General features: G+C 34.5%; 1 protein-coding gene across 1 annotated transcript in view; it reads left to right on the top strand.

Moving 5' to 3' along the window:
• The first annotated feature begins 427 nt into the window (after positions 1 to 427).
• LOC134844327 (uncharacterized) overlaps positions 428 to 11372 on the top strand; it is a 46226-nt gene continuing 35281 nt past the window's right edge. The window contains exon 1 of the mRNA XM_063860960.1: positions 428 to 1302. Coding sequence (XP_063717030.1) covers positions 721 to 1302 — 582 coding nt within the window. The 5' untranslated portion in view covers positions 428 to 720. The remainder of the gene's footprint in view (positions 1303 to 11372) is intronic.

The raw sequence follows: 11372 nt of genomic DNA, 5'->3' as shown, positions 1-11372 counted from the left end.
ATGATCGATTAGAAAACGTTTTTATTATTATCAGAAGAAACAGAACAAAAACACTTCAACAGTACTTAAAAGTCGAACAATGTGTACATTGTTTTGTTGCTTTTTTCAACTAATATTTTCAAGTATTATGGATGTTATATTCTTTGGATGTAACTTCAGTTTTGATTCTAAACTGATGAGAGATTACGTCAATCACACTCAGCGCACAGGTAGAGAGCTGCGAAAACTTGAGTCATTTTTAAAACAAAACATAACGTCAAATCAAGATTGCTTAATTTTGATAATGATTCTCGCCATCTATGCAGATTTACAAAGAGTTTTTTCATGATGACTTCACTTAGCTCTACTTAAGAACCGTGAAAGCTAAGTCGCTTTTGATTTTGTCATGCTAGATTTTACTTTTGTCAAATCAGCATATCTTCAATATCATAATTATGGTTCTCAACTAGCTATATACTTTAATATGCTCTGATTTTCTTTTTCTTATATATGTGAAATATAAAATTTACAATTTGATCAGTTTAATAAATTTTAACTTTCACATTTTTTATTTGAAAGTCCAGTTTTGATCTTTAATTTCATGAATCTTTTTCACCCTTTCGAGACCCTTCTGAATGGGCATTCAAGTTAACGACTTATTTGATCATAAAAAATTACAATTACTTATTTCGTAAAATTGGTTATTAAAAACAAACTGGTTAAGTTATTCAATTTATAACAATGAGTCGGTCCTTGCAAAATAGTCAGGCACACCGGCCAAATTTTTATTTGTCAAAGAACACCAAACCTCCTGAAAACAAACACCAAGTCGTATTAAAAAACAATAAAACAGAAAATTACAAATCTACCAGCGAAGAAAAAAGAGTAATATCACACATGACAGCAGATAATTTGAATGAAATTGACGAAAAATTAGCGGAAACAAAATATATTCCAGGAAAGAAAAACGTGTCAATTCCTTTGAAAAAGTTGAACACAATTAATAGCTCGCAGCCATCCAATCCGACAAAAGACGGTTTCGCAGCTTTGGGCAGAATTCGAAAAGTGCATCAGCAGAACAAGGAGAATTATCAAAGATCGAGATCATTGGAGACAATTTCAAAACAACCCAAAACTGAACCTGAAAACAAACAAGGCTTAGACGAAGAAGCAAGTACAGTCTTAGCTGAGAGCAATTTGATGACAGGTCAAAGTCAGTTGAAAAGTCACTACGTCAGAAACAGCCGAGATTCGAACCATATGTGGAGTCAGAATATGAAAAAAATGAAATCCCAGAACGAATTGTCACTAACGGCAGAAAACGTAAGTCAAACAAATTCAGTTTTTAGAAAAAACTTAGCTTTGCTAAATAATGGACAGCAGAGAAAAAAATGCTCGTATCAACTCTATTTTCAAATTCGAATCAACTCTATGTTCAACCAGAATTTCCTTAGGGAAAAATTGTCCATGAAACACAAAGCATTCATTCCATTCGTTTTATTGAATCGCAACATGTTTTTTTTAAATTTCATGAACAAAAGAGGCATTGTTTTTCATCAGTTTTTATACTCAATAACTTCGGCAAAAAATCGTTTGTTAAACTTTCCTTTCTGTACTCGTTTTCTGTTCTCTCTTGAAAATTCGAACCAAGAATTTTTTCAACTTTCAACATATAGCAATAATCTTGCCCTGCCAATAACAGTCGAAATAAGCAAATCTTTGAAATCTCCTGCGGTCCTTCACGTCACTAGTATAGTTTTTGTTTCAAAAGTTTGCGAAACTTTCAAAAAAAACATGCCTACGCGCTTTATCCATGACATATCAATTTGCGTCTAGTCGTTAGCTTGATTCCATAAGGACAAAGTACTCTCTAATAACCATCAAATCATTTTAGAGCTTTTTAAATTGCCTGTGTTTTAGTAAAAGTTCTGAAGCAAAAAGGAATAATGTGACATGTTGAAAGCCCATATAGTCAACAAGGACATCCGGTTACTGTGCAAGTAGCACAGAATGGTCCGACCATAGTCTTTAGAAAGCTACGGTTTAGATTTTTTTTGTCAAATTAGTGTAGTTTTTTCTGCTTGGTGCGATAAAAGGATCTGAAGTAACAATATAATTTAGGCATATTTGACAGTCATAGTAATCTAAGCAAAATTGACAAAAATTTTTGTAGAAAATGACCAGAAAAACTAAAAAAAAATTATTAGAAAAAAATTTTTTGTTCAAAATTTTTTGAAGAAAATTTTTATTATTTCGAAGTTTTTGGTGACCAAAATTAAGCTAAAAACTCCAAAATTTCATTTTGCTTGCCTTAAGTTAAGTTTTAAGATTTTAGTGGTTGAAGGGCTGCTTGCTTGCTTTATTCGCCCGAATTAAGACAAAAATCAAAAACTTCAAAACGGTTTTTCTCGACACTAGAATAAAACGTTGAGATTTTTTTTAATGTGGTTCAAATCACGACTGAACGAGCTTTATTATGATATATCACTCAACCCAGTCCGATGATTATTTTGCGTCGAAAACCTGATTTTGCGTCGAAAACAAAAAGAAAAAAAAACAAAAACACATCCGAATACAAAGTTCCTCCCCATTTTCGATGGTCGGAACATAAGTTGAAATCAGAAAAAGGTCACTTTTTTGACAAACATGTGAATTTGCTAAAATAAGCCTCAGGTTAACGAAAATTTGCATTCTGAGCAATGAGCAATTTCATGCCGTAAGATGTGTATTGAATTAATTTTGAACCCATTCGGCAAAGACTTTTAATGAACTCATAAAGTTTTGTTAAACATAATTCCATGATACTGTGCTGATAGTTTGTTTGTCGAAAAACTTAGAACCGAAAAATTCTAAAGTTTTCAGAGTGCTAAATTGAAAACAGGCAAATCTACGCAAAAATGAATATGTACCATCGTCAAATAAACGTTTTGAACATGATAAAATAATAACTATCATACCGAGCCTTGTTAATTGCGCTACCCCAGGATTTACAGTAGCCCAGCAAGTTTTTTCATCGTCAAACTCTACGTAATGCTTTCGATCCGACAAAGAATTTGTATCTGCACTTTTTTCCATCTGTCATTTTGTCTCTTTTTGTTGAATTGTTTGTATTTCAGTTTCTCGCGTTGTTATGTTATTTTCATTTGAATTGATTATATATTTCACTTTTTCTTTGGAAGTCAGACAACTGATAAAAAATAATTAAATTTTTAAAATCTTGTAAAGGAGAAATTGAAAAATTTCACAATAACTGAAAGATGCAGATTTGCAGATTTCAGTGGTTTAAGGCCAGTTTGCTTGCTTTATTGTGAGATTTATGAACTTTTTCAAGTTCTTTTTTACAAAATTTTAAATAATTTTAAAGTTTTGAATGCTTCCCTCAGTTTTGTCTTCTTTCACTCATTAAATAGAGTATGTTCCTTTAAATTCAGTTGCTTAATTTCTTTAGTCAACCATGATTTTGTGTTTTTCGTTGAAGCAATTTTTGTTTTGATTTTTGTGGGAGCGCCTTGATTTAAACATGATTCAACAACGTCGGCAAATATTAACCATTTTCGCATCCCAAAACTTTAGTCAGGTCGAAACGAAATATGTCCAAACAAAATATCCCATCCAAGAGCCGTTTAGTGCTTTAGTGCAACGAACGGTGGTTTTAATTAGTTTTTGATTATTGAAATCAAGATATGAATTATAAACAACAATCAAATGATATGTGCCAAAATTGTGAAAGATGTTTAACAGTGGTTAATATGGTTATCAGACATAAAACAAGGACCACTAAGGGTTACCTTAAGATGATTTAGTCGAGTAGGCATACTCCAGTTTGCTACTGACAGAGTTGAATTCGAAGAAAAGTCTTCCAAAATGAGTTAAGACCGAGTTGGTTAACTCATAGAGTAATTTCGGATAGGGTACACCGTCTGCTCGTCACGCTATCTTATTTTCGGCCGGATAGATTCGTGCAACTTCTTAGTCTAATACCGATCCTAATCTTACTCTTATACTATCTAGTCTCAGGTTGTTTAACTAGTCTCTGCTAGGCTCAATAGATCTAGGGTATACTGGTTTATTGCGGCTGCTGAAGTGCTCGGGAGAGTCCAACTAATTTCTAAGTTAAATTCAAATCTCTCTGGTGCTGAAATTAGAAGTAACTTCAGCACTTACAAATAAGTGGGTTGTTAGTTAGATGGATCATGATTGGTTAATATTAAATACTTTACATTGGTAAAATATCTAAATTATCCAATCATAAAATGTAGTTTAGATCAGGTTCCACCCATCCGGGTTTTACAGAGTTTTTTAGAATAGTTCTTCTGCAATTCGAAGGATGGATGATGGAAGTTGGTGTTTGGCGAACATCTTATTTCTTCTGTTTCATTTTTGTTAAAGAAGTTCCAGGAAGCTGGAGTTAGAGACATAAGACGTTGTGTCTTCTAGTGACAACGACTAAGTCTTTGCAACAAACTCAAATCTGATTTCAGAATGGTTTGCTATGTCAGGTTTTTCTGTTCTGCGTGGAGATTGTGCGTGGAGGGGATGCCTGGTTACTCGGATCTGTACGTATACTTGAACATCGAGGTGGTCATTGGTCTAGTTCAATGAAGTCCTTTTCTGCGAAGTCAAGTCGTACTCTAAATCCTTTGAGTTGTGATTGTGAGTGGCATATCGATTGTGGTTGGTCATTCTCTCTCGAGTGTAGTGGGATCTTTAGATGTTCGTCCTTGGTGTTGTATTCTGATCTATGTATTGCATAATGTAATTTACATTTTATAAAACATTTATTAGTTTAATATTTTTTAATTATGATTTTAGTTAGTTGTTTTCACAAAAGCTTTTTGTTTTAGTTCGGTTATTTTGAAGAGTTACTCACACTTGAGTAGCTCTTATTAAAAATAGAGGTGTGGTCACAAAGCGTGGATGTAGCGCGGTGGGTTAGGCCGGCTATAGAGCATGCTCAGGACGTCCTTCCTGGTGGGTTAGGCCAGGAATGGGAGTATGATTTCATGCGGTTTTTGTGAGGGGTCCTGTTATGTGACAACGTTTTATGTTGGGTTTGTTGTGGTTTTTCTTATGTCTTGTTGGTTATGTCCTTTTTCCAAAAAGTAAATTGTTCGTGGTATGGGTTTGTCTTTCGACTTTTTTGTGTTTTATTATTTCTTTCTTAGACTTTATAATAGTCTTCAAAAGAATAAATTATCCAGTTTTAAACTGGGTTAATCCGGTTTGGGTACCGTTGGTTTCCTTTTCTTAGTCATGCTGTTATTCTATGATTTGTGGTATTTAGTAAGCTGCGTTGGTTAGTTTTGTTTAATATATGATTCCTTTCCAACCGGGTTAAAGGAAAGTTTGAAACATGTTATTATATGTTAGAGTTGTTGAGTGTGAAAACTTGAAACTGAAATTCATTATTTTAAACAATTCTTCGTGGGCGAGCTGTGCGAGTGTGGATAGAATTTCTGTGCGAATGAATGAAAATATCAAAAGGTTAGTACTGCAATTGCATTTTATTAATTTACTGCATAGAATTTGGAAATTTACTGCTAGTTATGGGGGAATTTTAAGTTACAAATTTTCATCATAATTAGATTTACTGCTTGTGGGGAAAATTTTAGAAATGAATTTATTGCATTGGTATTAAATTTATAAATTTATAAGTGTAAGAGATTAATAGAATTTTTGAAATCTGTTTGATGAAATTTGCGATTTTTATTTGTCTTTTGTGGTCTTTGTAGGTGATTGTCGGATGAAGGCTAAAAATCTAAAGAAAACATGGATAAAGTATGGTGAGTTTTTTAATATTTTAATTAGTTAGTAATATTCATTTAATTCATACTTACCTGTTAGTCGTCGGGGAAAAAACCGTGGGGGAAGATGTCGTGAATTAGTTCTGAAGTTGTTAGTAGTTTAGCTAAGATGCGGATGATATTTTTAGTCTGAAGCAGTGGCCAAAGCAATTGAAGTGCCTTAATAGTGGTTAGTTCTTCAGTGCCAACTGCAAACTCATAAGGTGTGTTTTGGATTAGATTATATAATTTGTGATTGAATTTAGTGTTGTGGATGAATTCTAAAATTGGGATTTCTATAGGTTGTACAAACTCGTGCGGGATAAGGAAGGGTCGGGATTCTTCGGCGTTGAAGGTCTTGGTGATGGGACAGAAGATGTACATTTGGGTTATGGGGTCATAATTACGAAGAATACCATGGAGGTTAGTGTCTTTAATACAATATGTGAAATTTAGGAAAAATGGTGAAGTGTATTTGGAATTAATGAATTGAAAACGATGGTGTGGTTGTCTAGAGGGTGTGTGTAGGTCAAAGTGATTTTGGATGAAGCGATAATAACTATATGTGTGGGTTTGTTTAGTGCGCAACATAATATCGTGTGAGCAGTGTAAATCTCTTTCGTGTGGTGCAAGGAAATGAAAGGTTAGTGAAAATATTTGGAAGCGTTCTTTAAAACTTTCGTATGCTTGTGTGTCTGTTAGTGCTTCTGAAATAATGTGATCAAACTTTCGGTCGAAGATGTTTAGTGTAAATATATATGGTGTCTTGATGAAAAATTTCTCGGTAATTTGTGGATTAGCGAAGCGATCGTCGTCTAAGAATTGATCTTGGTTAGCTCTGATGATGTTGTGATCATAGTATTCGAGTGTATATTCGTTAGCTCTAGGTGCAGTGTGTGTTTTTAGTGATTTTTTATATCCAACGTAAGTAAATTGTCTAGCGGTTAGTGGTGTAGTGAGTCGATATAGCATGTCCGTATTTCGCTCTATATCGATGTGAGTGTTAGATAAAGGTAAGCAAAGAGGGTTAGTAAAATGATAATATGAGGTCCAAGAGAGAGTGGGCATTAAAACGTATTCATCTACAAAGTTGCGTGTTTCGTTAGTGTCGTGGGGGGTGTTTAAGGTGTATTGTGGGAATGAGGGTAAGGTGATGGCTAAAAATTCTTTTGTGTTAGTATGCTTGGGGTGGTTGATGTATTCACGGGCTGTTCCTGGTTTTGCTGGGAAAGGATGGTTGGGGAACTTTCTTTTAAAAGTGCGGTAAGCTCTATTAGTGTTGAGTGAAGATTCAGTTGATGTGGATGATGGTGCTAATGATTCAGTATAATTTGAAGAGGGTGTAGGGGTAGGGGGGTTGGATGAATTTATTGTGGAGGAGATTTGGTTTATGGTTGGAGTATTAAGGTGGCAGGGTTGTTGTTGAAGGGTAATAAAATTATCTAGCTCTGGGGAGATTCGGGGGGTGTCTGGAGAATGAGATGATTGGTCAGAATGGTATGAGGAGTAGGTTGGGGTAACTTGGGAAGCATAAGAGGGTGTGGGAGTGATTGGGTCAGGGTTATTGGATAATATGGGTTGAAAAGGGGGTTGAGAAAAATTAGAAGAGTTATGAAAATTATTGGATGGGGATGGTTCTGAGTCGGCAAATTCATCGGGGGTTTCAATATTCGGGTTATTGAGTTGTGAGATGGAATATAAAACTGAGATGTGTGAATTAGTGTCGGAATTCATGCCTGATGTTACATTACTAGGTGAAAAATCGGGTGGCGGAAAAGCAAAAAGTGGTATTATTGGGATTGGAGAGGTAAGATTGGTTGGGTGGGAATTTGATCGGTGTAGTGATCCAAGTTGGCGGCTCATCGTGGGCTAAAAAAATGATTATTTTGAGACTGAAAAGCGGTGGTATGGGGTTGTTCAATAATTTGTTCATAAGTATTATCATCTTGTGACTGGTGTGTCATTATATGTTGGATGGGACTTTGTGATGTGGTGAGTCGAAAATTTGGATTATGTGTGATGGCTAAATTTCGAAAATTTCGTGGGACTAGGGATAGTGGATGGTTATTTGGTAGGGGTGGTAATTGTGGTGCCGTTGGCGTTATGTCTACATTGTTATGTTCTTCGTCGTATGTATTTTGTCGTGTTGCTATTTTTGTGTTATATTCTTTTATTTGTGCGTCTAAAAGAATTTTGTTTATAGATGTAGAAAAGATTCCAAAAAATCCTGCAAAGAGTATGCGTGCTACGCTTGCTTGTCTGTTTACTTGTGTGTGTATAGCACATGTGTTGTAGATTCCTTTTAAAAGTGAGAAAAGAAATCCAATAAAGTTAAACATTGCGTATAAAATAGTCAATTTTTCTAAGATGTAGTAGGGCCATCCTAGAAAATCGAGGATCTCATTTTTGAGTGTAACAAAGCTAAAAATGTTAATTGGTGATATATCTTGGGGACGGTATTTTTCACCGTTTAGATATATATAATCTTTAATGTCTTTAAAATATCCGCTGTAGTCTTGCGTGTAGATATCGGCAAATCCTGCGGTTTCTGCAAGTTTGCGTAAATTTTGGTCTATTGATTGTCTTTGTATAGTGTCCATTTGTGTTAATAATTCTTGGAATTGTTGTGTTCTAATGTGATGTTGAATATCTGATTTTGAATAGATTCCTATTGATTGTAAGTCTATATTTGGGTTTCGAGCAATAGCGCGAATGCTTTCTGGTGAAAATTTTTTGAGTGATTGCATTAATGTGGGATATGGAGTGAGAAGATAATATTTATTTTCATCAGGGTTTAGTTGTACTACATTGTGGCTGTTTTCTGATCCACATGGGACTGCGGTATCCCAGAAATAGGTTCTTCGTGAAAGTGTATCCACGAAATGTACTTTATTCTTATAAAAGATAGGGATTCTTTTATAACATCGTTTATCTTCAAAAACGTATAGTGGTGATACTTTTTTAGTACAAGTATAAAACCATAAGATGTTTCCTTCATAGTCTAAAAAATTTGATCTATTTCCAGATAATAAGTATCCTGCATAGGGTATTTTTAATACTGCTAGTGCAAGTGATTGTAATATTTGTGTTCGTTCTAATTCGCATAGTTGGTGTAGTGTTTCTAATTCGGAGAGTGACATTTCTTGAAAAATTCGGCTAATTGTATAATCTAGTTTCATATCTAAATGAATATCATAGTGGATATTACCGAAATATGTAGTATTCATTAGTGATAATTCTTGTAAGCGTGTGCTTCTGGTGTCATGGGGTTTTAGATGTCCACCAGGTTGTCCGTTGCTTTTTTCAAAATTAACTGGTATATAGGATGTTCCTTCGTTTGGAGGATGACCTGTGGCATATGGGTCGATTTTTACTTTTCCAGTGGTCATGTCGAATCCTTTTTCGTATTCAACTAATATTTCAGAGTATTGTGTTCTGTGAAGTGGATTCCTGTATTTACATGCAAGTTCTGTTTCTTGATATATTTGAAAACGTGTCAATTTATTTTCTATATTGTCTATGTTTCTAAAATTAGAACTTAGTTTTCGTGATGGATGGACTTGTTCATATGGAATTGATTGTATAAAATATTTTTCGTGAAATTTTATCATACGAGCGTGTATTTTTGCTACTTGAAATGTTGTACATGTATCTTCGGGGAACCAAACAATTGTTGCTTGTGTTCTCGTTGTAGGGTCGCAATAACCTTGATCATTTTTACAAGGTAATCGGATTCCTTGATAGATCATTGTATTATCTGATAAATCTCGTGTTAGTTGTATTTTTTCGAGTTGTATTTTCCAATCAAAAAACATTATTTCTTGGTATCCTTTATTTTTTGTGTCTGCTTTGCAGTTTGATGGGTCATTTATACCAATGTGTGGTATCCAATGTTTATCGTGTAGGTCATAGGTTAATCGTCCGTGTGCGCCGTTATACGGGTATTTTTCGTCTAGTTTTATATGTCCTTGGTGTCTTTCAAGTTGTGATTGATGTACAGAGTCTGGAAAAACTTGAAAATTAACTAACTTTCTTTGGGAGTTTTTATTTTGTGTGATGTTTAGTCTAAGTAATTCATTTTTACAATCGTCGGGATTGAGATGGAAAAGACGTTCTATATTACTTTGATAGAATGATTCATGGTCAAGTCGGTTTTTGTTTCCGTTCGAGACTTGTGAACAATGTACTTTCTTTTCGGAAAATGTTGCTGTGAATTTATAACCTGTAACTGTTGTTGCTCGGGCTTTTGAATAGAGTGTTGCTATTACATCTGTGGTTTCTATAGCTTGTGGTTCTGTTTCACATTGTGATACTTGATTTATTGCATATTTATGTAGTGTTTTTTGTTCATTTTCTTCACAATCGTAATGTGTTACTAATAAATCTTGTGGTCCTGTACGAGGAGAAGGGTTTATGTTTTGATTTGAGATTACTAGAAAAAGGAGTTGGAGAAAAATTAATAATTTTAGAATATACATGTGTATGATAATCCTGAGTATGGATTATAAAATGTAATGTAGCCAATTGTGTTTTTGGTATATCTGTCGTATTTGTATATTACTTCAGTAGTTATAAACGGTGGTGGTAGTGATTGAGCTGTTATGTTAGGTGGATTTAATGGGTAGGGATGTTGGGTAATATTATTTAACTTAACTGTGATTTCAAACTTTAATTGTAAACTGTTTTGTTGGAGTATTTGAATATTGTGATCACGGATATCGTTGTGAATATCTTGGCGATATTGTAATCTATTAAGTGCCCAGTTATGAAGGCGGTTACTTTCTTGATGTTGTCCAAATAGTGGTGGAGGTGCTGTAAATGTATTCCAATCTAGTCTTAAAGGAATATTTATTGATGATTGTTCTCGATATCTGGCGTCGAGATTATTTGGAAAATTTAAGTTAAAAGGTGGTGGTGAAATCTTGCTTATTGATGGTGTTGATGGTAGTGATAATGTTTCTGGTAGTGATGAGGATGTTGTTGTATCCGTAGAAATATCTATGGGGTCATTGACTAAATTTGGTTCACCTTGTGTAAATGAATGTGTAGTCCAATATGGAAATCGTGATGTTTGGTTTGTAGGGTTGAAAGGATTTTCACGTATTTGCTCAGATGTTGGTGTTGAACCTAAGTAATCTGATGGTAGGCTTGAGGTGCTACGTTGTGAAAGAAGCGTAGGGGTTTCTGGTAATATACCAATGGGGTTTTCTGGAGTGTTTTGTGATGGGGATTGAGGTATATCAAAATGAACTCGGGGAGTTTGAAGATTTCTGTTTCGTCGAGGATGTATAATTTGTCTATTTATTTCGACTGTATTTTGGTTTTGACTAGAATTTCTTATTCTACTTAGTTCTTGTGGTAGTGTTGGGTATAGGTTATATGTTGGTTCGCTTAAAGGTGCTTGTCGTTGAACTGGTTCTAGTGGTTCTGATAAACGAGCATGTCGTTCTTCAAAAGTGTATGGATTGTCTTGAAAAGAAATTCGTGTAGATGTTTGAGGATTTTGAGTAGTTGAAGGTGGTGTTTGGTTATCTTGGGATGATGTCGGTGAAGACTGATTCTGTGACTGTTGGGTAGCAATTTTTGATGGATTTTTGAATTGTTACTTTA

This window comes from Symsagittifera roscoffensis, chromosome 4, assembly GCF_963678635.1.
Source record: "Symsagittifera roscoffensis chromosome 4, txSymRosc1.1, whole genome shotgun sequence".
In the NCBI taxonomy this organism is placed as follows: domain Eukaryota; kingdom Metazoa; phylum Xenacoelomorpha; order Acoela; family Convolutidae; genus Symsagittifera; species Symsagittifera roscoffensis.
This window is presented reverse-complemented; position numbering and strand designations above follow the sequence as displayed.